Source organism: Lepidochelys kempii, chromosome 19 (genome assembly GCF_965140285.1).
Source record: "Lepidochelys kempii isolate rLepKem1 chromosome 19, rLepKem1.hap1, whole genome shotgun sequence".
In the NCBI taxonomy this organism is placed as follows: Eukaryota; Metazoa; Chordata; order Testudines; family Cheloniidae; genus Lepidochelys; species Lepidochelys kempii.
The window spans coordinates 7,118,791-7,142,887 of NC_136398.1; the positions used below are offsets into that span (position 1 = coordinate 7,118,791).

The 24,097-nt window shown below is 49.7% G+C and overlaps 1 protein-coding gene across 10 annotated transcripts; it reads left to right on the forward strand.

Annotated features, from left to right (window-relative positions):
• Nucleotides 1-18: 18 nt before the first annotated feature.
• S100PBP (S100P binding protein) lies at nt 19-22,775 on the forward strand. 10 transcript variants are annotated; one of them, XM_073317742.2, is made up of 7 exons: nt 24-107; nt 6,876-6,912; nt 9,712-12,922; nt 13,260-13,354; nt 14,269-14,375; nt 20,479-20,578; nt 21,947-22,775. In XM_073317742.2, the coding sequence occupies exons 3-7, from the start codon at nt 11,663-11,665 to the stop codon at nt 22,089-22,091; spliced, it is 1,707 nt and encodes a 568-aa protein (XP_073173843.1). In that variant the 5' UTR covers nt 24-107; nt 6,876-6,912; nt 9,712-11,662; the 3' UTR covers nt 22,092-22,775. The 10 variants fall into 10 exon arrangements, with proteins under 10 accessions (XP_073173847.1, XP_073173849.1, XP_073173843.1 ...); XM_073317744.2 differs by having other exon boundaries at nt 10,483-12,922; XM_073317749.2 differs by having other exon boundaries at nt 11,503-12,922.
• The last annotated feature ends 1,322 nt before the right edge of the window (nt 22,776-24,097 follow it).

The window sequence follows — 24,097 nt, forward strand, 5'->3', positions numbered from 1 at the left end:
CTCGCAGCGGGCGGGGGCGGAGCCTGCGAGCCCCCCCCAAAGCCCTAAGGAGCTCGCGTTAGTTAGTCGCGACTGGAGCCCGGGGGTCGCGTCTGAGATGGCGGCGGGTGAGTGAGTCTCCCCCGAGGGAGGGAGCGCGCGACTTCTGGCCGGGGGGGCCCTGACCCCAACTGCCGCCCCCCCTCCCAGCTGGGCTGTGACGGGGGGGGGCCCTGACCCCAACTGCCGCCCCCCCCTCCCAGCTGGGCTGTGACGGGGGGGGGCCCTGACCCCAACTGCCGCCCCCCCCTCCCAGCTGGGCTGTGACGGGGGGGGGCCCTGACCCCAGCTGCCGCCCCCCCTCCCAGCTGGGCTGTGACGGGGGGGGGCCCTGACCCCAACTGCCGCCCCCCCCTCCCAGCTGGGCTGTGACGGGGGGGGGCCCTGACCCCAACTGCCGCCCCCCCCTCCCAGCTGGGCTGTGACGGGGGGGGGCCCTGACCCCAACTGCCGCCCCCCCCTCCCAGCTGGGCTGTGACGGGGGGGGGCCCTGACCCCAACTGCCGCCCCCCCCTCCCGGCTGGGCTGTGACGGGGGGGGGCCCTGACCCCAACTGCCGCCCCCCCCTCCCGGCTGGGCTGTGACGGGGGGGGGGGCCCTGACCCCAACTGCCGCCCCCCCCTCCCGGCTGGGCTGTGACGGGGGGGGGGCCCTGACCCCAACTGCCGCCCCCCCCTCCCGGCTGGGCTGTGACGGGGGGGGGCTCTGACCCCAACTGCCGCCCCCCCCCTCCCGGCTGGGCTGTGACGGGGGGGGGCTCTGACCCCAACTGCCGCCCCCCCCTCCCGGCTGGGCTGTGACGGGGGGGGGCCCTGACCCCAGCTGCCGCCCCCCCTCCCGGCTGGGCTGCGACGGGGGGGGGCCCTGACCCCAACTGCCGCCCCCCCCTCCCGGCTGGGCTGTGACGGGGGGGGGCCCTGACCCCAACTGCCGCCCCCCCCTCCCGGCTGGGCTGCGACGGGGGGGGGGCCCTGACCCCAACTGCCGCCCCCCCCTCCCGGCTGGGCTGCGACGGGGGGGGGCCCTGACCCCAACTGCCGCCCCCCCCTCCCGGCTGGGCTGTGACGGGGGGGGGCCCTGACCCCAACTGCCGCCCCCCCCCCTCCCGGCTGGGCTGTGACGGGGGGGGGCCCTGACCCCAGCTGCCGCTCCCCCCCCTCCCAGCTGGGCTGTGACGGGGGGGGGCCCTGACCCCAGCTGCCGCTCCCCCCCCAGCTGGGCTGTGACGGGGGGGGTCCTGACCCCAACTGCCGCCCCCCCCCCCAGCTGGGCTGAGACGGGGGGGGGCCCTGACCCCAGCTGCCGCTCCCCCCCTCCCAGCTGGGCTGTGACGGGGGGGGGGGGCCCTGACCCCAGCTGCCGCTCCCCCCCTCCCAGCTGGGCTGTGACGGGGGGGGGGGCCCTGACCCCAGCTGCCGCTCCCCCCCCTCCCAGCTGGGCTGTGACGGGGGGGGGGCCCTGACCCCAGCTGCCGCTCCCCCCCTCCCAGCTGGGCTGTGACGGGGGGGGGGCCCTGACCCCAGCTGCCGCTCCCCCCCTCCCAGCTGGGCTGTGACGGGGGGGGGCCCCTGACCCCAGCTGCCGCTCCCCCCCTCCCAGCTGGGCTGTGACGGGGGGGGGGCCCTGACCCCAGCTGCCGCTCCCCCCCTCCCAGCTGGGCTGTGACGGGGGGGGGCCCTGACCCCAGCTGCCGCTCCCCCCCCTCCCAGCTGGGCTGTGACGGGGGGGGGGGCCCTGACCCCAGCTGCCGCTCCCCCCCCTCCCAGCTGGGCTGTGACGGGGGGGGGGGGCCCTGACCCCAGCTGCCGCTCCCCCCCCTCCCAGCTGGGCTGTGACGGGGGGGGGGCCCTGACCCCAGCTGCCGCTCCCCCCCCCTCCCAGCTGGGCTGTGACGGGGGGGGGTCCTGACCCCAACTGCCGCCCCCCCCCAGCTGGGCTGTGACGGGGGGGGGTCCTGACCCCAACTGCCGCCCCCCCCCAGCTGGGCTGTGACGGGGGGGGGGGTCCTGACCCCAACTGCCGCCCCCCCCCAGCTGGGCTGTGACGGGGGGGGGGGGTCCTGACCCCAACTGCCGCCCCCCCCCAGCTGGGCTGTGACGGGGGGGGGGGGTCCTGACCCCAACTGCCGCCCCCCCCCAGCTGGGCTGTGACGGGGGGGGGGGGTCCTGACCCCAACTGCCGCCCCCCCCCAGCTGGGCTGTGACGGGGGGGGGGGTCCTGACCCCAACTGCCGCCCCCCCCCAGCTGGGCTGTGACGGGGGGGGGTCCTGACCCCAACTGCCGCCCCCCCCCCCTCCCAGCTGGGCTGTGACGGGGGGGGGGCCCTGACCCCAGCCGCCCCCCCCCAGCTGGGCTGTGACGGGGGGGGGGGCCCTGACCCCAGCCGCCCCCCCCCAGCTGGGCTGTGACGGGGGGGGGGGGTCCTGACCCCAACTGCCGCCCCCCCCCCTCCCAGCTGGGCTGTGACGGGGGGGGGGCCCTGACCCCAACTGCCGCCCCCCCCCCTCCCAGCTGGGCTGTGACGGGGGGGGGGCCCTGACCCCAGCCGCCCCCCCCCAGCTGGGCTGTGACGGGGGGGGGGCCCTGACCCCAGCCGCCCCCCCCCAGCTGGGCTGTGACGGGGGGGGGGTCCTGACCCCAACTGCCGCCCCCCCCCCTCCCAGCTGGGCTGTGACGGGGGGGGGGGCCCTGACCCCAACTGCCGCCCCCCCCCTCCCAGCTGGGCTGTGACGGGGGGGGGGCCCTGACCCCAGCTGCCGCTCCCCCCCCCTCCCAGCTGGGCTGTGACGGGGGGGGGGGGCCCTGACCCCAGCTGCCGCTCCCCCCCCTCCCAGCTGGGCTGTGACGGGGGGGGGGTCCTGACCCCAACTGCCGCCCCCCCCCTCCCAGCTGGGCTGTGACGGGGGGGGGGGGGCCCTGACCCCAACTGCCGCCCCCCCCCAGCTGGGCTGTGACGGGGGGGGGGGCCCTGACCCCAACTGCCGCCCCCCCCCCAGCTGGGCTGTGACGGGGGGGGGGGCCCTGACCCCAACTGCCGCCCCCCCCCCTCCCAGCTGGGCTGTGACGGGGGGGGGGGCCCTGACCCCAGCTGCCGCTCCCCCCCCTCCCAGCTGGGCTGTGACGGGGGGGGGGGGCCCTGACCCCAGCTCCCCCCCCTCCCAGCTGGGCTGGGACGGGGGGGGGGGGCCCTGACCCCAGCTGCCGCTCCCCCCCCTCCCAGCTGGGCTGGGACGGGGGGGGGCCCTGACCCCAGCTGCCGCTCCCCCCCCTCCCAGCTGGGCTGTGACGGGGGGGGGCCCTGACCCCAGCTGCCGCTCCCCCCCCCTCCCAGCTGGGCTGTGACGGGGGGGGGGGCCCTGACCCCAGCTGCCGCTCCCCCCCCTCCCAGCTGGGCTGTGACGGGGGGGGGGCCCTGACCCCAGCTGCCGCTCCCCCCCCCCCCAGCTGGGCTGTGACGGGGGGGGGGGGCCCTGACCCCAGCTGCCGCTCCCCCCCCTCCCAGCTGGGCTGTGACGGGGGGGGGGGGCCCTGACCCCAGCTGCCGCTCCCCCCCCTCCCAGCTGGGCTGTGACGGGGGGGGGCCCTGACCCCAGCTGCCGCTCCCCCCCCCTCCCAGCTGGGCTGGACCGGAGGGGGGGGGGGGCCCTGACCCCAGCTGCCGCTCGCCCCCCTCCCAGCTGGGCTGGACCGGAGGGGGGGGGGGGCCCTGACCCCAGCTGCCGCTCGCCCCCCTCCCAGCTGGGCTGGACGGGAGGGGGGGGGGCCCAGCTGGGCTGGACCGGAGGGGGGGGGGCCCTGACCCCATCTGCCGCTCCCCCCCCTCCCAGCTGGGCTGGACCGGAGGGGGGGGGGCCCTGACCCCAGCTGCCGCTCCCCCCCTCCCAGCTGGGCTGTGACGGGGGGGGGCTCTGACCCCAGCTGCCGCTCCCCCCCTCCCAGCTGGGCTGTGACGGGGGGGGGGGGCTCTGACTCCAGCTGCCGCTCCCCCCCTCCCAGCTGGGCTGTGACGGGGGGGGGGGGGCTCTGACTCCAGCTGCCGCTCCCCCCCTCCCAGCTGGGCTGTGACGGGGGGGGGGGCTCTGACTCCAGCTGCCGCTCCCCCCCTCCCAGCTGGGCTGTGACGGGGGGGGGCTCTGACTCCAGCTGCCGCTCCCCCCCTCCCAGCTGGGCTGGACCGGAGGGGGGGGGGGCCCTGACCCCAGCTGCCGCTCCCCCCCCTCCCAGCTGGGCTGTGACCCTGACTGTGATCCAGCTGGGAGGGGGGGAGGCCCTGACCCCAGCTGCCGCTCCCCCCCCCTCCCAGCTGGGCTGTGACCCTGACTGCCGCTCCCCCCCTCCCCCAGCTGGGCTTTGGCACTGAAGGGGTTCCTCCCATGGACCGTGGTGTGCTGAGAGAGCGCAGGCCTGTGAGTCCCTGACCACTTGGGTACAGCGTGGTGATGGCGTGTAGCCGTCTCCTTAAGAAGGACGTTGTAGGGCTGTGCAGAGAGGGGCCAGGCAGCTGGAAGCGAGTCTGTCTCGGCTGGCTTGGGGCGCAGGGGGAGGGCCAGAGCCCTGGCTCTGGGCTCCCCTCTCCCCAAGATGGACTTGTCTGAAAGTCACTGATTTCCGTGCTAACATGTTCTGTTCTATACTGTGTTCCTGTCGACTAATAAACCTTCTGTTACCTGCTGACTGAGAGTCAAGTCTGACTGCGGAGTTGGGGTGCAGGGCCCTCTGGTTTCCCGCAGGAGTGGCATGTGATGGGGGAGCCCTGACCCCAACCACAGCTGACCCCCCTTGCCCTCCAGGTGGGATGTAATGGGGGTTCCTGACCACAACTTCCCCCTCCAGATGGACTGTAATGGGGAGGAGGGGGAGTCCTCACCCCTTGTCCCCCTGCTGAGGTGAACTCTGGACAGGAGGGTGCAGCCAAGAATAATAGATATTAAGTATATTTAAGATATAGAGCGAAACATAAAAATTAATGTTGGGTGATGGGGCCTACAAGTTGAGGCCTATAAGATTTCACTTAGCCATATTAGGCCTAAGGAGCGTTGGCATAAGAAGGTGGCCCAGGAATAACCCTGTACCAGTGAAATTACAAGGTTTCTGTAAAGAATGTGCCAGTGGGTGATGTTAGGGAAAATAGACCACAGTGTACTTGTCTAGACCCCGAGGCACCCAGTTGTAACATCATGAGAAATTCTGCAGGTTACTATGGGAACTAGTTTACAGAGAGTATAATGAGAGTAAGGGGAACTAAGGGATAGCCAATGAGAAATGAGGTGCCCCTAAATTAGTGGGATGTGGAAGTATGGATGAGGAAAAAGGCATTGGAAGCATATGCATATGTATGAGTCTTAGTGTGTGTAAGCATGATTCAATAAAAGGTGAGCCAGCCTGGGGGGGAGGGAGGGGCAAAGAAGAGGAGAGATGCTAGGATGGCAACCACTGGTGTTGGTGGTGTTGATGAGGAGGAGGAAGATAATCACTGACTCTCTATGACAGGTTTCAGAGTAACAGCCGTGTTAGTCTGTATTCGCAAAAAGAAAAGGAGGACTTGTGGCACCTTAGAGACTAACCAATTTATTAAATAAATTGGTTAGTCTCTAAGGTGCCACAAGTACTCCTTTTCTTTTTGACTCTCTATGGTTACCCGGCAGGAGATGTGAGTGATGCTAATCATAGGGCTAAACTTCACACTCTTTCTCTATCTGTTGTATTTTAGTGTTTGTGGGATTGTTCGTCTGCTTAGTGCACTTTTTAATAAAGAGACTTGCAGTTGTTTCTTATGTGCTTCTAGCATCTTTTATTCTAATGATACTGATGATCATCATCCTGATGCTGTAGCCCTCAGGAGACCAAACCTTCATTGACCATTGTGGTCTAAGTGATTGATCAATATAAATTAGCTAACCACCAATCCATTAATAAGGCTACAAGGGGCACTGCCCACTCCCCAGTCAGAGCCCACCTCTCAAGGGCTCTGACTGGGGCGATACTGCCTCCTGGTACTCCCTCCCTCTTCCTGATTGCCCCCAAATAGAATGAGATCTATGGGCACTAAATGCCCATTCCTTTAGAGACCTCTGCTCCCCAGAAAGAGAATTTCTGTGTGTGTGAGAATTTCTGCATAAGAAATGGATTAGGTAATGTAAGAGAGACTTGTTCCCTTGGGTGGACTCTAGAAACAGAAAATAAAAATGGATGTGATATTTATACCTTGAGGCTGCCTTTAGAAATGAGGGTAAAGCTGGCAGAAGGAAAGGTGGAAAACCAGGTATTTAATTGGAAGAGGTCAGAGGAAAGGCTCAACAAAAATGAGTGATAATTGAAGTAGGTGCTGTTCAGGTGAAAGGAAAACTACAAAGGGAGAAGATGTAGTCTATAAAATGTGCTAGGTTAAAAAATAAGTAGAAATTAGGCTAAATATGGAGGAGTATGAAAAATTGAGCTTGTTAGTGGAAATAAAAGTTAGAGATAAGTTGGAGATAGCAAGATGGGAAAATGGAAGGTAGCAAGGACATGACCTCGAGTTATGTTGCGGTTATAACTGGTTTTAGCAGCCATTTTTAATGGGTGTTTTTGAGAATTTGGAATGTTTTATTAAAATGCTATCTATACTGATAGCATGGAAAGGAAATTGGTGCAGGTGTTAATTTAAATAATCTGTAATGTAAAGAGCCAATAAAGAAGTGGCAGAATGTGAATATGGTAATAGATTTAATGTTAATTAGTATTTTAATAAGTTACAAAAGGAGTAGCTTTGCTAACTTGGAGGAAGCTCCAATTAACACCAAAAGCATACAGCTAGGTTACCTGATTATAAAAGCTATACTTCATTTTGTTGTCAGTAGGCTGATCAGCTCATACACCATTCCATCTTTGAATGTGAGTATAATTTTAGTACCTGTGTAAATGCTACAGTAATTGTATGTCTGTTTGCTTAACTAATAATTTTTCTCAAGTTCTATTGTTCAAAGTGTCCTCCAGGGTCCACTGCTAAATTAAATTGTCTGTACCCAACCTAGAGCCTCGGACCTGGAAACTAAGTTTGATTTAATGTATCCTTATCTTTGACAATTTAATATTAATTGGGAACATTTAAAAATCAAGGTTACAAAGGCTAATAGGTATTTACAGAGGAAATAGATCAGTAAAAAGGTGTGAATAGAACTGAAGTCTAGGCAAGGGATCTAAGGGTCTGAATTGCGTATAGCTTTGATGTAAAGGAGTAGGATTTCACTTTACATAGCTACTAAAATGCGATATTACAGTCCATATCGGTATTTAATATTTTTACATTTCATCTTTGCTCTCTGAGTTTACTTACAGCTAACATCCTGCCAATGTCTCTTCTAACCTATTTCTTTCTTTACTAGGACGTAGAGAGATTGAGCCTTGAAACATTTTTTTTAAACTTTGTCCAATGGCAGGTGTCCCCTACAACTTAAAGCATGGTTCTACTCTGAAAATGGACTTCTTAACTCAGCAGACTCACTCCCTGTGGGTATTCAGTCAGGTCTACTTTACTAACAAGTTTATTTTTTTTACTTCAGTTAGTCCTGCAGAGTCAACGCAGCCCTGGGGCAAGGAGCTGGACTCTGTTCTGGTTCACGTATCAACAATAGCATTGTTACTTAAATTCTGATTGCACAATCTGTTGATGTGTGAGGCAGAAAGTACAGTACCCAGGTTGGCTTTCAGATGGAAAGGTGAGTCAGCAGGGATGGCAGTTAAAGAAATTATCTTTATTTTATGAACGGAGCAGGTAAATATGTTTGAACGTGTTTTGCTAAAACAGTTCTAGTAAAATCTTGGATAGCTTCCATATGTTCTACTACTTCAAGTGTTTATTGTTGTAATAGAGTAGTCCACCACAGAGCAGTACCCTGCAGGACCCAAACCAGTTCTTAGTTTTCTTTTTATTTGCTCTATTTCTTCTGTTAAAATATTTGTATCTGAATTGCAAAACATTGTGCAAGTACAGACTACCATATCAGTTACTTTCCCCTTTTTCTTCTAAATATGTGGCTGCTCCCTTCTGTATTTCCTTTCTTTCCTGTGTTTAGACTGGGATGGTAGCCAGAAGCCCTTTAAGCCGCAGGGCTGCCTGATTTTCTCTTCTATATAGTGTAGCTCCCTAACAAACCCCTCCTCATTAGTCCCAGTAAGCAGGCAAACCAATAGAAAGTGTGAAGAGTATGGACAAAAGGTGTTTCTTTATCCCAGTTGGTCAAAGGGGACAGAAAATACCTCCCACTATTGAGACTAACTGATTGAAGAGAGTCAGATGAATACTAGGTTCCCAGACTATGATATTCTTACAGAGTAAGAGTTTAAGAAAATATGAAATCAAGAGTTGCTCAGGAAAACTACTACAGGTTTTGTTTGTGGGGTATTTTTGGCTAATGAGGCCTATATGTAGTGTATTTCTATCTATTTTTCTTTTTTAATAAGTATATATATTTGGGATAGATTCTGGTCTAGTAGCTATACTATGGGGCTAGCCATCTGCATAGCAGGCCTAGGAAGAGGATGGCGTTACTTTGTTGTTGTAGCCTATAGGGCTGGCTTGCATTATAGCTGAATGTAATAAAGGCAAGGAACGTACAGGTCTGTATCCTGTAAGACTGGCTCTCAACCTTTCCAGACTATTATACGCCTTTCAGGAGTCTGATTTGTCTTGCCTACGCCAGGCTTCACCTCACTTTAAAAACTACTAGCTTACAAAATCAGACATAAAAAGACAAAAAGTGTCACAGTGCACTATTACTGAAAAAGTGCTTGCTTTCAAATTTTCAAGTCATTGTATGAAATTTTAGTTTGTATTGACTTTGCTAGTGTGTTTTATGTAGCCTGTTGTAAAACTAAGCAAATATCTAGAAGAGCTGACTTACCCCCCTGAAAGACCTCTGCATACCACCTGGGGTATATGTACCCCTGGTTGAGAACCACTGCTGTAAGATATTAGCTTAAACAAGTTAGCATAAGTATAGTAGGTCTGCCACCTTTGGCGTAGATAAATGGCCTGATGGTTATCCTTAGATTTTGGGGAACTAGGAATAGCTTGCTTTGTGGCAGGAATTGAAACCTAAGGGTAAATGGCAACCAAAGGAACATGGAAATGATAACCGCCAACCTGCTTGAGCAAGAAGTGACGGATATGACAGTTAGCTAAATGGCATTAATATGTATTAATATCCTAAGCTATAGGAAAAGTGCACCCCAATATCTTGAGAGTGAGGAAGTTAGACTTGGGCATGGAAGGCTGAGCATTAGCTTAGGGCAAACCAGCATGTTGAATTAGTGTATTTTTCCATCATATGATCCTTCAGCTCTATTGTTATTGTAGCCTACAGGGCTAGTCTGCTTGCTTGCCTATATAGCTTTTCTTATGGGTTTCTTATTTTTTTGTGTGCTTGATTATTTGTTTTATTATACTAGGTTTATAGATTTATATTAGAGTATTTTTGGCTGTAACACAAGGGACCTACAGGCCACATCCTGTATGCGGAGCTAAGGCAAAGTTAGCGTACATATGTTTGGGACCTTTCACCTAAATAGGTGGTGGTGAGCTAAACCATAAGGTCCATATATGGTTGCGACCTTTAATGTAGATAAAGGATGCATTGAAGCAGGTTGGCATAGGAGAGCTACCTAAGTTCATACCCTCTTTAAACTTAACAGGTACACCACAAAGAACTTGGAAATGACCGGTTAGGACGGAAATAACAAATGTGAGAATGAGCTAATGTCATTAACATGTATGTGTGTCATCAGTATGTACGAACATACCTGCCTCTGGAGCAAGTGTACCCTGGCATCTTGTGGGTGAGGAAACTAAGTTTGGACATAGAAGGAGGGCTCAAGTGTTCAAGCTCTGTAAGAGGAGTGACCAACTGTGCCAAGGAAGCTTCTTCATTCTTAGTTTATTATCCTTTTGTTTATTAGTCCGTTAGTTCTTAATTGTAAGTTTTACGTCAGTGAGTTAAGTAAAACTCTAAGTTAGCTTCTTTAGTCTTCTATAGCTCTTAGCTCTTTAGCTTCTCCTAAGCAATGCACCTCCCACTCCTGAATTGAGGAACCTGGACCTGAACTCTCTTGGTATGCCAGAGGCAAGGCTGGTCCTTTATCTCATACCAGGTTATCAAGGAAGGGTCTGAGTATATTAATCAAAAGCTTTATAGTGCATAATATCACATATATCTCTAGAACAATATTATTTCCTTTGTAACTCTGATTATTTTACTATTTGATTACTATTCCATTTATCTCAATAAAAGTCTTTAAGGCTACATTTGTCTCAGTGTGAGCATCCTTGTCGTACATCCCAAGTGTCCTTGCAAACTCTGTGTAGCCTGGTTCTGGGACAAGAACCTTATTATCTTCTAATCAGATTAACTGGTGAGCCTATAACCCAGATTATCTAAAATGATAATATTAACCTCCTTAAATCAGGCAACATTGTCTACCATCCATCTCGGGCATTGAGAAACTTGGACCATCAGATTCGTTTGGCATGCCAGAGGCAGGGCTGGTCCTTTGTCTCTCAGCACCAGGTCCTCAAGGAAGGGTGTAAGTATACGAATCTAAGAGCACATCCAAAGAAATATTATTACCCATTAAAAGGATTAACATTATAATATTATATTATTTAACCCTTTTGTTTGTTAGTTTTCTTATTTAAAAATGATATAATGCTATCTCACTGGAGAGGGAGGAAAGGTTTGAGGCTTCATTTAGTATGCAAACTGCTCTATGATCCTTGGATGAAAGGTGCTATGAAAACATACAATATTTCTTTATACAGTCTTTTTTGAGGCATGTTACACTGATTATATCAACAGCTTAAAAGAAAACCGCATGCAGTGGTCACTGTATTCATGATTTAGACTCTATTAGTGCTGGCTAATATAGCTGTTGAAGTTAGACCTCTGACTTGTGAGCCCTCTCTATGTGGGGGATTGCTCATTAGCTTGTCTGGCTTACAGGCTGTAGTTCTCTAGCTGATGTTTGAATAGCGTGAGCAAGCTCACTCTGTTATGACTTAAATAAAAGTTATTAAAGGTTATAATAGCCAGGAGTGAAGGCTATGGAGGCCAGGTATCTTCAGACATTGGGCTACTTGCTCCAAGAGTGGATGCTGATAGGCTCTTCCCTTGCTGTTGCATCAGGAAGGACTAAATTTAAGAGAAACAACAGAGGCAAAATATGTGCAATACTTTTTTTCCTTAAAAGTTAGGCAGCAGAATGCCCTAGATTTCAAAGTGACTAGTATTTCTAACATGGATCAGTCACAGGATAAGTGTAAGCTGTTCTGGGCCAAGTGAAAATCCAACACTTAACTTGCCCAAGGTGGAGAGGTGTACATCTGTTTTTCCAGAGGACAGAGGGGACTGCAAAGGGAGTAAGATTAGCTGAGATACGAACAGGTGAGAAACACTCCTTTAGTTCACTTATGTTGTTTTTTCTTTGCAGGCAAGTGGGATCCATCCTGTGACTGACTAACTTTCTGGAAGAGTGAAGCACATTATAGGCTGATTAGAGGCTCAGTAAACACTGGTACCTATTCTGCCCTTGGTTCTAGTGGCCAAAGCAGAAGCAGTGAGGTCACTTAAATACAGAGACCAACGGCATCATGGAAGACAGCTCTCCACATTCCTCTGGGCTTGGTGTATATCCTAATCATAAAGTGACTCTTGTTAATGATACAATCCACAGGACTAAAAGGCCCTTAGACTTGCTGGAGGAGGATCAGCCCCTGCAATCAGCTGCTAAGAAACAGTGCCACTTGAGTAATTATTGTAGCACTCCATGTCCATCAAAGAAACTACCACTATGCTCCCCAGATTCTGCCTGCTTCCCTGGCTGTCTGGATGATACTGAGCTGGAGAACATTGTCATCAGAGTTTGTCTTCCAGAAGACAATGCGGTAGTCCTTTCTGTGGATACAACTAGATGTTTTGATGATAGTGAGCCAGATGACTCTTTGCTGGAACCCTCAGATGATGAGCAAGGGAACTCTCCCTTCAATTATACCGAGGAAGAGTGTAGGGAAATGTTAGCAGATGATTGCTTAGGAGATGACCAGAACTCCACTGGAGAGAGTGCTTTAGTGACTCTAGATGTATGGGGGCAAAGTGAGAAGGAAGTGAGTAGCAATTGTAGTTGGGCATCAGTCCCCCCTGAAGGCACAGAGACGACATTCAGGACCATAGATGAGTTAGTAAGTAACGAGTCTCTATCTCAGACCGGCTCTTCAGTTAATACTGGATATTTTCGAATTCTTGAGAATGAAACAGCTAATTCTGAGGGTGAAGGATGCTTGAATGTGGACTGCTTGAAATCAAATCAAGTCGTTTGTACGCTATTTGACTGTGATCTTCAGGGGCCTCTAAGTCTTTCCCCAACTGATGCAGATTCAGTAGATCAGCCGAAAGGCGATGATGGCTTGGAGAAAACTGGCAAAAAAGCTTCACAAGTAATAAGAGATGACCATCTACAAAATGCAAGCAAACAAAGTATAGAGTATGAGGAAATCAGTTCTAATAGCTTGGTTGTTGAAGAGTCCCTTGAGTCCCTGGTTTCTAAAGAGCAGCACAGGGGGGGCATGGATAATGTGGAAAAGCTGCCATCAGAAATCAAAGAATCCTCTTCCTTCTGTGATGCGCACACAAAATTTTCCACATACTCTCCTGACCCTGCCTATAGTCAAAGTAAGGACAAAGTGGAGAATACAGCACCTGTACTGCTACTGCATCCAAAAACCTCTAATGTCGTCTTAAATCAGGACCCTTCCAAAGGAACAGACAATGGATTATCAGGGACCTTTGGCTCCCAAAAGGAAGATTTGAGCCAGGAATCCATGTCTGTTGAAGAATCACCAGAGAATCTTAAAGTAACAGCACACACCTCTGTCTCTTTACTCTTATAAAGCAGCCTTGCCTAAGTATTTTTAATAGAAAATGTTTTTTAATCAGTATGTTTTAAAGTGAAATGTTTTTGTCTTTCAACAAAGCCATAAGCTTGTGAAGCAGAACAAATAAGCAGTAGGGTGGATGGATCACACACGTTTTTATTTAAACATTATAGGTCAGTTGTCAGTAGCAATATCAGGGTGCATACATGGGTTTGCAGCCTTGCACAATAAGTAAGCTTTTCTATAGGAAAATAATACATCTTAATGGACACAGGAGTGTCTTGCAGGCTAATCCTCTTTCTCCTCCTCTATCCAGTCAAACTCTGCAGTCTTAGACCAGAACTGTGGGGAAGACACTACCTGTGGGAAGAAGCTAGGCAAAGTCATTCCTGTGCCACAGGTGGAAGAAAGGTAACATGTTAAACATACCTTAGCTCAGCAATTCTCACGCTGGTTTGTGCAGCACTCGCTAGGGGTCTGGAGAGTTGGCTGCTCACAGGGTAATAACTCTTCTCATTTCCACTTTTGCTAAATTGCAAGTAAATTTATTTAATGCCCTGTTAGGTAATATTTTCCATGGAAGCGATTGCTGTAGTTGTCACAAGGGTTACTTGTGAATGGGAGGGGAGGTGATCCAAGCTGTCCTGAGTCTGAGAGGCAGTGTCTATTAGGATGTAGTTCATATTATGAATGTGTGAGAACACCTGCTGTGGTCACTGTTCCCCTTTATCCCTTTGGTTTCCAGCAGATGGCAGCAACAATACTGCGGACCAAAGATAGGGAAGCATGTTAACTATCAAAGCAGGCAGTATGCAGTGCTGTTGTAGCCCTGTCGGTCCCAGGATATCAGAGACAAGGTGGGTGAGGAAATATCTTGTATTTAACAGAAGTTGGTCCAATAAAAAGATACTACCTCACCCACCCTCTTTAAAGCAGGCAGTCTGTGACATGGGGAAAGATGCTGACATGATCTTTTCTTACTCCTAGATTTGCTACTCCCTTCCCTCCACCTGCTTCAGCTCTGAGTCTCACTCCAATCAGACTTTGGTGCTTCCTGCCATTGTCACTCCTCAGCTTTCTGTAGGTCACTGCTAATGGGAGACAAGCATCCCCTCTTCCCACAGGCTGAGAGCAGACTTGTCAGCTGTCCTGCTCCTAGGAGTGGCTTGCCAGATCTCCTTCTTACAACTAGTGTGTCCAAAAGAATAGTGCTATAAGGACCTTCCATCTGTATTCGCCACACAGGAAATCATGGTGCTGTTTGTTACATGGAGCCTTGCTTGACAGGTACTTCAGAAAAATTAACTTTTCTCTTTTTTTTAAAGACCAAAACAACGGATATGCATTTCCGAAGCAGAACTTGAGCAAAAGAAGTGTATTTATATCCAATGTGTGCGTGCCCATGTAAAGAATTCCATGGATCCTACACCAGGTAACCTGCAGTAAGGATTGGGATGGGGTGAGGGGAAGGCACAGACCAAACCAAAAGGACCAAATTTTGTCAGTTTGCATTCAGCAAAGTTGGTTCAGATATTATTTTTTAGGTAGCAATAAGAATAATGTTGCCTGCTCCACTTATGGAAACTGTGGGGTCCAATCCGTGTTCCCTCCAATTTTTCCCACGGATGCGCAGAATTAATTTTATGCGCACCAATATGGAGATCATGTGTAACTCATCTCCATATTGGTGTACATAACAAAATTCATGTGGTGGGGGTGGGGCCGAGGGATTTGGAGTATGGGAGGGGGCTCAGGGCTGGGGCGGAGGGTTGGGGTGTGTGTGCGGGGGGATGAGGGCTCCAGCTGGGGGTGTGGGCTCTGGGGTGGAGCCGGGGATGAGGGGTTTGGGGTGCAGGCTGCCCCAGGGCTATGGTGGGGAGAGAGGATGCCCCCCAGCCCTCTCTCCCCGCAGCAACACTTGGGCTGGGGGGAGATCCTCACCCCACCATGGCAGATCCAGGCCGAGGCTGGGGAAAGGGCGCCTTTCCCCTGCCGGGGCTGGGTTGGGGCTGGGGGAGAGCCATCTCTCCCCTGAGCGCCTGCGCGGTGCTTAATAGGCTGCTGCATGGCCGCGCAGCTTAGAGGGAACTTAGGGTCCAATATGTAACCACCCCCACTTTGGGACAAGCTCAGAAGCAGCTTCTCTGCCTGTAAGAGCTGCGATAGACAAGGAGTTTGATGCACGTGCTCAAGTTGTGCGGTGAATGCAGGTACACTGTCAAAAATTGGCACTTTGGGCAGTGAGGGCATTGCACTTATAAATTGGCCATAAAATGCAAAATGGGAGAGGTAGACACGGGCGCTTGTCTCTGATGGTGATTAGTGATGGGAGGCCATTCTTCCTAGCTGGCAGCATAGAACTTAAAACTGTGAAACCTTTAACTTAAGTGCCAAGTAGTAAGGCTTGAAATTCCTGCAAATACCTTCCAGGACTCTTAGGCTGTGCATCTCTCAGATCAGTCATACAAAAGCTATTGCAGACAGAGGTTAAAGAAGAATCTACACATAAAGAGCAAACATGAATAGTAGATGAAGAGCTACCCCTAAAGGAATTGTGGGTGGAATTGAGAAACTCCAGAGGTTAAAGATGGCCCTTGCGGCTTACAAAGATGGTCTCAAACTGTGTTCGTTCGTCAGGCTTTTCATGGGTGCGGTAACTGGCCCTTCTTGAGAGTTTCAAGAAACTGACAGTTGTGTCGCTGCTCACATGGAGCCGCCACTTCTCTGGGCAGTGCAAACAGCCGCAGAGCCATGGGGCTGCTTTCCAGTCTATGAATATCGCATACGTAATGCAGAGGGGACTCTGCGAGGAAAACTAATTATGACCCGTTTTCTCCTCCTTTGAAATTAAAAATGCAAGGTGTATCTCTGAGTCGTAGCAAGTCAGGAAGGAGCCTGATGAACGAGGCTGGCAGGATCTTCCATTTCACTGAGGAAGAATGTTATGTGTGATGCACCTAATCTTTTTGCTTCTTAGTGGAAATGTTCCAAATAACTTTAGGCTTGGAATGTAGCGTGACAGGTGGGAGGGTTTTTCCAGTTGAGTCACATAAGATCCTTTCTCCATACACACATAAACCCAGTGAGAATTTGTAATCAAACCCTGTCAAGGAGCCACAGCACATGTATTGTAGCTGTGAGTAATTCCTCCTGGAATCTAGGCCAGAAAGCCCACCAGATCTGTGCCTTTTGCTGGGAAGGGGTAACCAACCAGGTGACTGAAAGTAATACCTCGTTATGCCACCACTTTTAGTCTTTTTTTGTATTGTAGGCTGTCACTTGTACTTTGGCATTTAACTTAATTGTTCACACTCTTCAGCATAATCTCCCCCACACTTCTTTGTTGTAGCACATCTCTTGTCCATCATTTGTATGTTGCCTGTTTCAATTGTAAGCTAGTCTGGGGCAGGGACTTGTCTTTTTACCTGTCTGTATAGCACCCAGCACAATATTATACAAATAAAACTTTTCTGTGCTCATGTTGGTGGCTTTTGTGGGCTAAACCACTTAAAGGTAACAGTAACAGCTGCACTAACTGCCAACCATTTAGTCTTTATGGATATTGGATAGTTTGGAAGGAGTCCATTTTCTGAGCTAACTTTTCCCTGTTTGGCAAAGTGAACTGACCCTGTGCAGAATAAACCTGTGGCTTTGGGTCTATGGATATCCTCCAGGAACTAGGGAATAGAATATTTCCAATGAAATAGATTTGTTTGCAGCTTTCCACATGAATCTAAATGCTGCAGAGGCTGTGTCCTAGCGGATGTAAAATTGTGATGTGATTTGAACATCTGTTTCCAAATGACTGGCTGAAACTGTCCATAATTGACCACAAAGAAATTTTGCCAGCTGACCACTAGCTTAGTATTCAAACTTCATTATTGGTCTTCATTCAACCGTAAATAGAATCAAATCCTTCTTGACGAGATCCTCATTGTGGATTCAGTTTGGTCCAGAATCATTTGTCACTCGTGATGAGGCTCCCTAGTTTCATAACTGGAAGTGACTATTGTTGTGGCTCTTGGCATTGAATGTTCACCCAGTTTTGTTACTTCGTCTTGGTCTATAAGAGAGAGAATACAGAACAGCTGAGAACCCCCTTTTTTTTTTTAAAGAGCAGGTGAAGAACAAATTTAGTGGTGAGGTTTTTTTCCTCTCCCTCTGTATATCCCTCTCTTGATTTTTGCAGCATTGTTCAGTAAATTTGCCTTTGCAGGGTATTGACGACATAATTATGCATATTGAATAGTGCTTGCACCACCTGCTGCTCAGACAACGTTCATGGCGTCACGTGGACTCTCTTCAGGCTTGTAAGCTGTGTGGTACCTGGAAAGCAATACTAGCTCTTCCAATCTGGCGTCTAATAGCCTCTTTCCTTAAGAGCCCCTCTGCTAGTAAACCTGTACCAGGAGTTCTATCCAAGGGCAGATTGACACAGCGTATTAGGAACACAGGGCTGCCTCCACTTGGAGGTGACCTGTTTATCGCCTCTCTGGAAACACACAATCTGCGTTGTAATGCTTCCCAACTCGATCATGCCATTGGCAGCTGGGCAAAAACATGATGAAGCTGGACCCTCTGGGGCAGAGAGAGAGGAGACAACTTGTGAAGTGCCTCAGGGAATTTTTAGGACCTGATTTTATTTAATACCTTTAATTTATGAAGGTTAACTATCTTTATTAAATACATGTTGCAGATTTTTGGGAAGTGTTGCAGACAAGGAGGATTAAGTCATACAAGGGACCTAAGGGCAGAGGTTAAGTGGGTTCTGCTGATTTCACTGATGCTCTTGGATATAAAGTATGGGGGAGTGCTCTTCCAGGGAGAGGATCTATGGTGTGGGCTGAGCTTTCCTGAAGGAGAAATCCTAATCCCAATCAAGTCTGGGAAGAAGGCTTGAATTGGTTCTTTCAAACAAAACCCCACCCAAACCCATAATAAATTCAAATCCTGGGAAGGGGGATAAGTTTGGACTTCAGAGTGTATGGGCTCTGTTTGTACAGCAGGTTGGGAAAGGTGCCTACTCACAATGAGACTTAAATTGTGTTTGGGGTAGGGGAAGCTTCTGGACGTTCAGCTGTTCCACGGTAGCATTACCTCCATCCTTCCAACCCCCACCCCTAAGCCAAGCCCAGCATTAAAGCAGAAGCTTCTCTAGTGGGAAGCCAAACGCAACAAGTAAGGGGGCTGGATTATTTTTTAAGGGAAGTTTAAGACTAGTGACCAGACTTTCAAAAAGAGCTCAACATCCAGAACTTCCCACTGAGAACAGTTGAAGATTCTTGGTATCTAAATGAGGGCTCAGCTTTTATGAAAATCTGAATGTAAATGTATAGCTTCTCCCCGTTTTGCTATTTTGGGAGGATGGGCATGGGAATATATCTGTAAGCGCAGAAAAATAACTCAGTGGTCAGGGAACAGACCTGGGAGATGAGATCCAAGTTCTATTCTTGACTCTCATGCAGACTGACCGTAACAAGTCACTTCGTCTCTGTGCCTCCATTCCCCTTTCTCCATCTGTAAATAACAATAACAATTTTTATTGCTTTCGCCGAAGCACTCTGAGATCTTTGGATTAAGTAGTGCAAGAAGCGCCAAGTATTTGAAGAGTCCAAAAATTCCAAGGAGATCAGATGCTGATAAAGAGAAGCAGGGGATTATTTCTATTGTACAGCATTGGTTCTCCACTGTGATCCAAGAACCACTGGTAGTCTGGAGAATTGGCAAGTTACATGGTGTTGGCTCTCATTTTCAGCTGCTAAAAGAAGCTACAAATCTTAAATGGCTGCTTAATGTTACTCTTCTATGGAAACAATTGCTGTGATTGCCAGTGGAAAGGGAAGTAGCTTATGTTTTTGTGAATGCGTGGGAGAAATGTCCATAAAACATGTTAAAATGTGCTCCATGCTATGACACTTTTGAGATGCTCTGCTGTAGGGAAAAACCCTGCACTGGCCCTGAGGGAGTGAGGGATGGACAGAAGACCCTTATGGAAAAGATCAATCACCAATTTCTGTCTTATAAATAAAACTATGGTCCTGATTCTGACCTTTTCTTCTGGCTTCACATTGGGGTAAAGCAGAAGGAAAGCCAGCTGAACAGACTATTGCATTCCCCTAATCTGTGGCTGGTGTACAGAAGACTTAACAGCTCTACACCAGTCTTCTATTACTGCGCCAGTGTACTAGGGCTTTCAGCAGGTAAGGAGATCTGGCCAGAGTGCCTCTGCGCTCTGTCCCCAGCAGCTGAGAACAGCAAATAGATCCAAGTTACATCAGCCGTACTGGCAAAAAGTTTGGGGGATGGCCCAAAGATGGCATGACTGAAACTCGGTCAGGGGCCCTGGTGTAGAAAGAGTAAGAACTTGAGGAGGGAAGTTGCTTAAGATAGATAAACTGGAAGAAATCACGAGTCTTCCAGGGACTTCTACTCTAATCTAAATGGATTCAAAGGGTGAGTTGCTGTCTGGGCTTAACAGCTCTGCAACGTGTGCATGGAGGGTGTCTGCATGTTGTTAGCCCTTTTGTCACTTTGCGTTTCTCCGTAAACAATACTGGCTGAACACAGACTGTGGACTTTCAAAGAGCCATCTTTAGGAAGTGTGCAGTTAAAAATGAATGGCCTCTTGTCAGACTTGGGACTGGTCACTTCAAACAGAAGCTGATGCTCCAGTGGGTGAAAGAGAGGTGGGGCCACTCTACACAGATGCACTCAGTAGGCAGTCACTTCCTGTGGAATGAAGAAGTCTCATGTAGAACCACTCCTAGTGTTAGCAACATGACTACAGTAGCAAGATGGGAGAAATACCTCCGTTCATGTTGGTTGAGGAAGGGCACTGTTTTCTGTTGGTAGCAACATCATAACAACAGACTTCTGCTGTAGTGTGCATCACAAGTAGTGTGCAGTATGTCGTCTCAGCCTGCATTATCAGATACTGAAGCGAGGAGTGGGCAAGAGTACAAGCATTGCAGATATGGTCTGAGCTATTTTGTGACCTGGACACACAGTCTCATGTATCTTGCCAAACCATCCGTTGCATTCCCTTACCAAGGATTCATGGTGTGAGGCCTTTGGAGAACTACTGTATCTACTGAAAGGGCTTGTTCTGTGCAGTAGGTAACCCTGCTGCATGAGCAATAATGTTACATCCTTTTCAGATGTAAGTGATTGTGGACAGGGATGTCTCTTGCTACACTCTGATTATAGACATGTGCGAATGGATCCTTGCAGTGGACCGTCACTGCAGTGAGGAGCTGAGTCCGCTACTTGGCAAGCATCATGGGCAAGTAGTATCCTACTCATGTCAGTAGCAGGTGTCTGCTTCTTCTCTGCTTCCAGGGAAATGTTGCACAAGTGTCCCTGAAAATGGACGTGTAGACCTCTTGTCTTTCGGGCAGACTCTGTTTGTCCCGTGGTGTAAGACCAGGAGCAACCTTACGAGCTGGGGCCAGAGTTCCCATGCTGCTGCTGTCTTTTTTCCAGCTTCATGTGGCCTGCGCGGTCTCCCATTCACTCCTTACTTTGCTGCATTGCAGATGCCTTAAATGAGTTGTACGCACTGATGGATAAGGTTGCCAGCAGGGAGTACCAAACCCAGGACCGCAGATGGCAGCATCCATCAGACCTCACCATGAGGTATGGCATCAAATGTTTGTAAGGAGGGGAGGGAGCAGAGGAAAGCCCCTCTCACAATGGGAAATGAAATAGGCTTTACAAAGTAACTTGTTCAGGAGCTTATTTCCATTGGAGGCGTTTTGTTTTGACTTTTTTAAAATTCACTTTAAGAATATGAAGTAGCTAAGGCCTGAACACTGACCTTTGTTTGAAATTGTTACAACTTGAGAAGGAAGGTGTCCTGGATTCTAAATATCTATTCAGAATGTAATGCTCACCAGAAGTACCTGACTGACACTGCTGGAAACAAAATTTCAAGCCAAATCAAGGTGACAACACAAGTATCTGGTAACAATGTTTGTGTGTTATCTTGCCAGTGTAACACTTACTTTGAATTTTGTCCTCCCTAGAGGAGGTCCCCCCTTCTCTGTCCGCTCCCTGCCCCCCCCTCCCCCCCCGGCTCCATCTCCAACTCTTCAGAGAGGCTCCCAACACAGGAATGAGTTGTGATGGTGACCTGTAATATGGACACCAGTCTTTCAGGACTGAAACTGCCAGGCCACTTTGCTGTTTTAGGCTTGTTTAATCACAATAACTTGTGTTGAACCACTGCTGTAGAACTGAAAAGCTGTTGGTATGAATTTTCCTTCTCTTAAATAACTATATTGATAGTTAATTTTTTTGTAAGCGTGACCCCACCCAATGTCTCATGGTTCCCCAGATGGCTCTGCAGTTAATAAATATTATTTCCTAGCCATGCTAATATATCTGCCCAGACCAAATGAAAAGACTCAAGAGGAGCCAACTCTATGTGCAGAAGGGGGAAGGCAGCATCTGACAGCTAATATGGAAAAGCTTTGTTTTCCTGCATCTGAAAGTGTGTTATAAACAAGTTAATGAAAATGGAATTGTGTTGTGGAAATTTTTTTGCTTGTTTTATTTTAAGTCCTTGTAGGAAGTATTTTTGAGGGTTTTTGTTTGACCAAAGCCAGCAGCTTTTTCAGAATGTGCTAGATCCAAGAAATGGCAATATTTGCATGACAACAGCTCCTTCTGTGGGAATTTACTTCTCATTTAACTGTCATGAACTGAGCAACCTTCAGACTTCTCTGGCAGGCCATGGAGAGACAGATCTCTGCAAGGAGGGTAACAGAAAGCACTAGATAATGCTCCTAGAAGGACTCCTCTTCTACTGTACCTAACATAGCAGCGTGGCAAGATAATTTTCTTTTAAAAATTTTGGCAATAGAAAGGTGTCTGCAAGTGCCACGGGATGAGGGAAGGCATTTGCAAATTAGCCACTGTTCCTGCTGCTCTTGTATGCATGCTCCTACACACCATATTTGCCTTAATTATTCTGTTACCTTTATTCCCCTTCTGTTCTTGCAGAAAATACCCAAGGTTCTCCAAGAAACCCACCCAAAAGTGCAGCCTTAAGGAATGGGTGAGCAGGAACTTGGCCCACCACCGTCGCTTCCAGCACATTCCTGACCACTTCCAGCGTAGCTCTGTCACAACATCCTCCAATGTCTGAGCTGCTTGTTACGGAGGGACTGTGCTCTGTTTTTTCTACATTTAAAGTTCGTTTTTAATTGTCCTGTAGCTTAGCTGTTTGATCTATGGATTGTTCTGTTTTTTAATAAGGCCAGTATGAGGATTTTGTGTGTCTTTGTTTTGGAGACCTTCAGAACCTCCTTTTTAAATACAAATTAAAGATGTGATCTGTTCTGTACAGGTAACTCTTTGTAGCATTTCTTATCAGTATTTTTCTTTGAAACAAAAGCAAGCTTTCCAGAGAGCTGCTGACAAACAGCGGTGTCCCCACTGTTCAAAAGGAAGTCACACCGAACGAGAAATCTAACGGATATAATGCTTCAGCTACAGGAGCTGGATGATGCAATTTAGAATGGAAATCTTTTTGCCAGAGCCTGGGCTCACAACGAAGCTTTAAGTTTTTTAGAGCAACTGCTAGGTTCCCTTAGGACACCATTAATGTTGGAATCACCTGTGTGGTCGATGTCCTTTTTATGAAGGTTGACAAAGGCAGTCTTCTGGCTTGACACATCAAGTTGGCATCAATTAAGAGACTATTTTCCCCATTCCTCAAATTTACTTGCCTCCCTTGTTTGTCATCTTTGGTTATAGCTTTTCTTTGTGAAATGTTACATGTAGATTTGCACTTTGTTGATAGTGTTTATAAATAATTTGCACTTCTAAATGTCTCTTGTTTTTGATGCGACCCTGTGTGTGTGTGTGTGTGAGTCCTTTCCTGTCCTCTGCCCTTTCTTGCAATCTGGTTTCCTACCCATGTTTTAGGAATAACAGCACTGTAACTGAAGGAGCCAGCTTGCTCTAGTTGGAGAGCTGGTCTGATGCTCTGAAGTGAAGACAGTCGAGAAATCTGAACGAACAGCAAGGAGAGAACTTGTAGCTTCCTCCATATGTTTAATAGCAGCCTTGATGTGAATGCTTCCTTAGTTGCTTACCTATTTTCTTGTGAGTCCATATTGGCTCTTCTGCTGCACAAGGCCTTTCTTGGACCCTATCAACAGTTAAGTGGATGTGTTCTGATCTCATGTCCCCTTATGCTAAACAAATTCTTCAAGGAGGCTTTCTATTTTTTTTAAAGGGCAAGTTAACCAAGATAGCCTGGGTCATTGCAGTGAAGAAAGATGAAGCTTTCATGTCCACCCTATCTGGCAAGTGCACAGAACAAAGGGTTGCTGGACTGGAGCTTCCCTTCCTTATAGGATGAGGTGGAGTGAATGATTAACAAGGGCCTCCTTTCCTACTCTTGGCTCATCAGCTGTCTCAGTGTAAATAGCAGTTATGCTTATTGCTTTGCATTGTGTAGTTCTAACCTAGTCCATGAGGCAGAACAACAACACATTGTAAAATCGACAAGTGAAAATGAAGATCATTTATTGAACTTAATACATTTATTATTTCCATCTAGTTATTTATAGAAATTTAAAGTGACACATCTCAGACAAATTACTTCAGGGAATTTAAAAAGCTTAACAAACAAATGTGGAGCAGCTGGCAGAGCAGCTCTCTGTGCCTCACGAGTGGAACTTCATATTGCCTTATTTGTTGTCTCAGTCTGGTGTACTGGGTGTAAGGAGGGGACCGTGCTGAGCTCAGCATCACTTCTCGCCATTCCTCCACAGAAGACCTGTCGTGTAGTATGTGATTGAGGAATGGGACTTATTCCATAATTTGTCAGTTGTGTGATAGTAAGTACATACATAGGAATCTCATCATTCCTAGGCACATCCCATAGTTCTCTGTAGCTTTGACAGCTTAACTGGATCTCCTCCAGGAGGAGGAGGAAAAGTAGTTCTCTTGTAGCTAAAATCAACTTCCCTGAGAAGGAGTAACTCAACCATTGCAATGTTAGATTCTTTCAATGGACTCTCAAAAAAGAAAAGGAGTATTTGTGGCACCTTAGAGACTAACCAATTTATTTGAGCATGAGCTTTCGTGAGCTACAGCTCACTTCATCGGAGTGTAGCTCACGAAAGCTTATGCTCAAATAAA

Coding starts and splice junctions, on each gene's coding strand:
- S100PBP (XM_073317746.2), top strand. CDS start 11,663: ATGGAAGACAGCTCTCCACATTCCTCTGGGCTTGGTGTATATCCTAAT. Junction 13,355..14,268: donor GTGCCACAGGTGGAAGAAAG/GTAACATGTTAA, acceptor TTTTTTTTAAAG/ACCAAAACAACGGATATGCA. Junction 14,376..20,478: donor TTCCATGGATCCTACACCAG/GTAACCTGCAGT, acceptor GCTGCATTGCAG/ATGCCTTAAATGAGTTGTAC.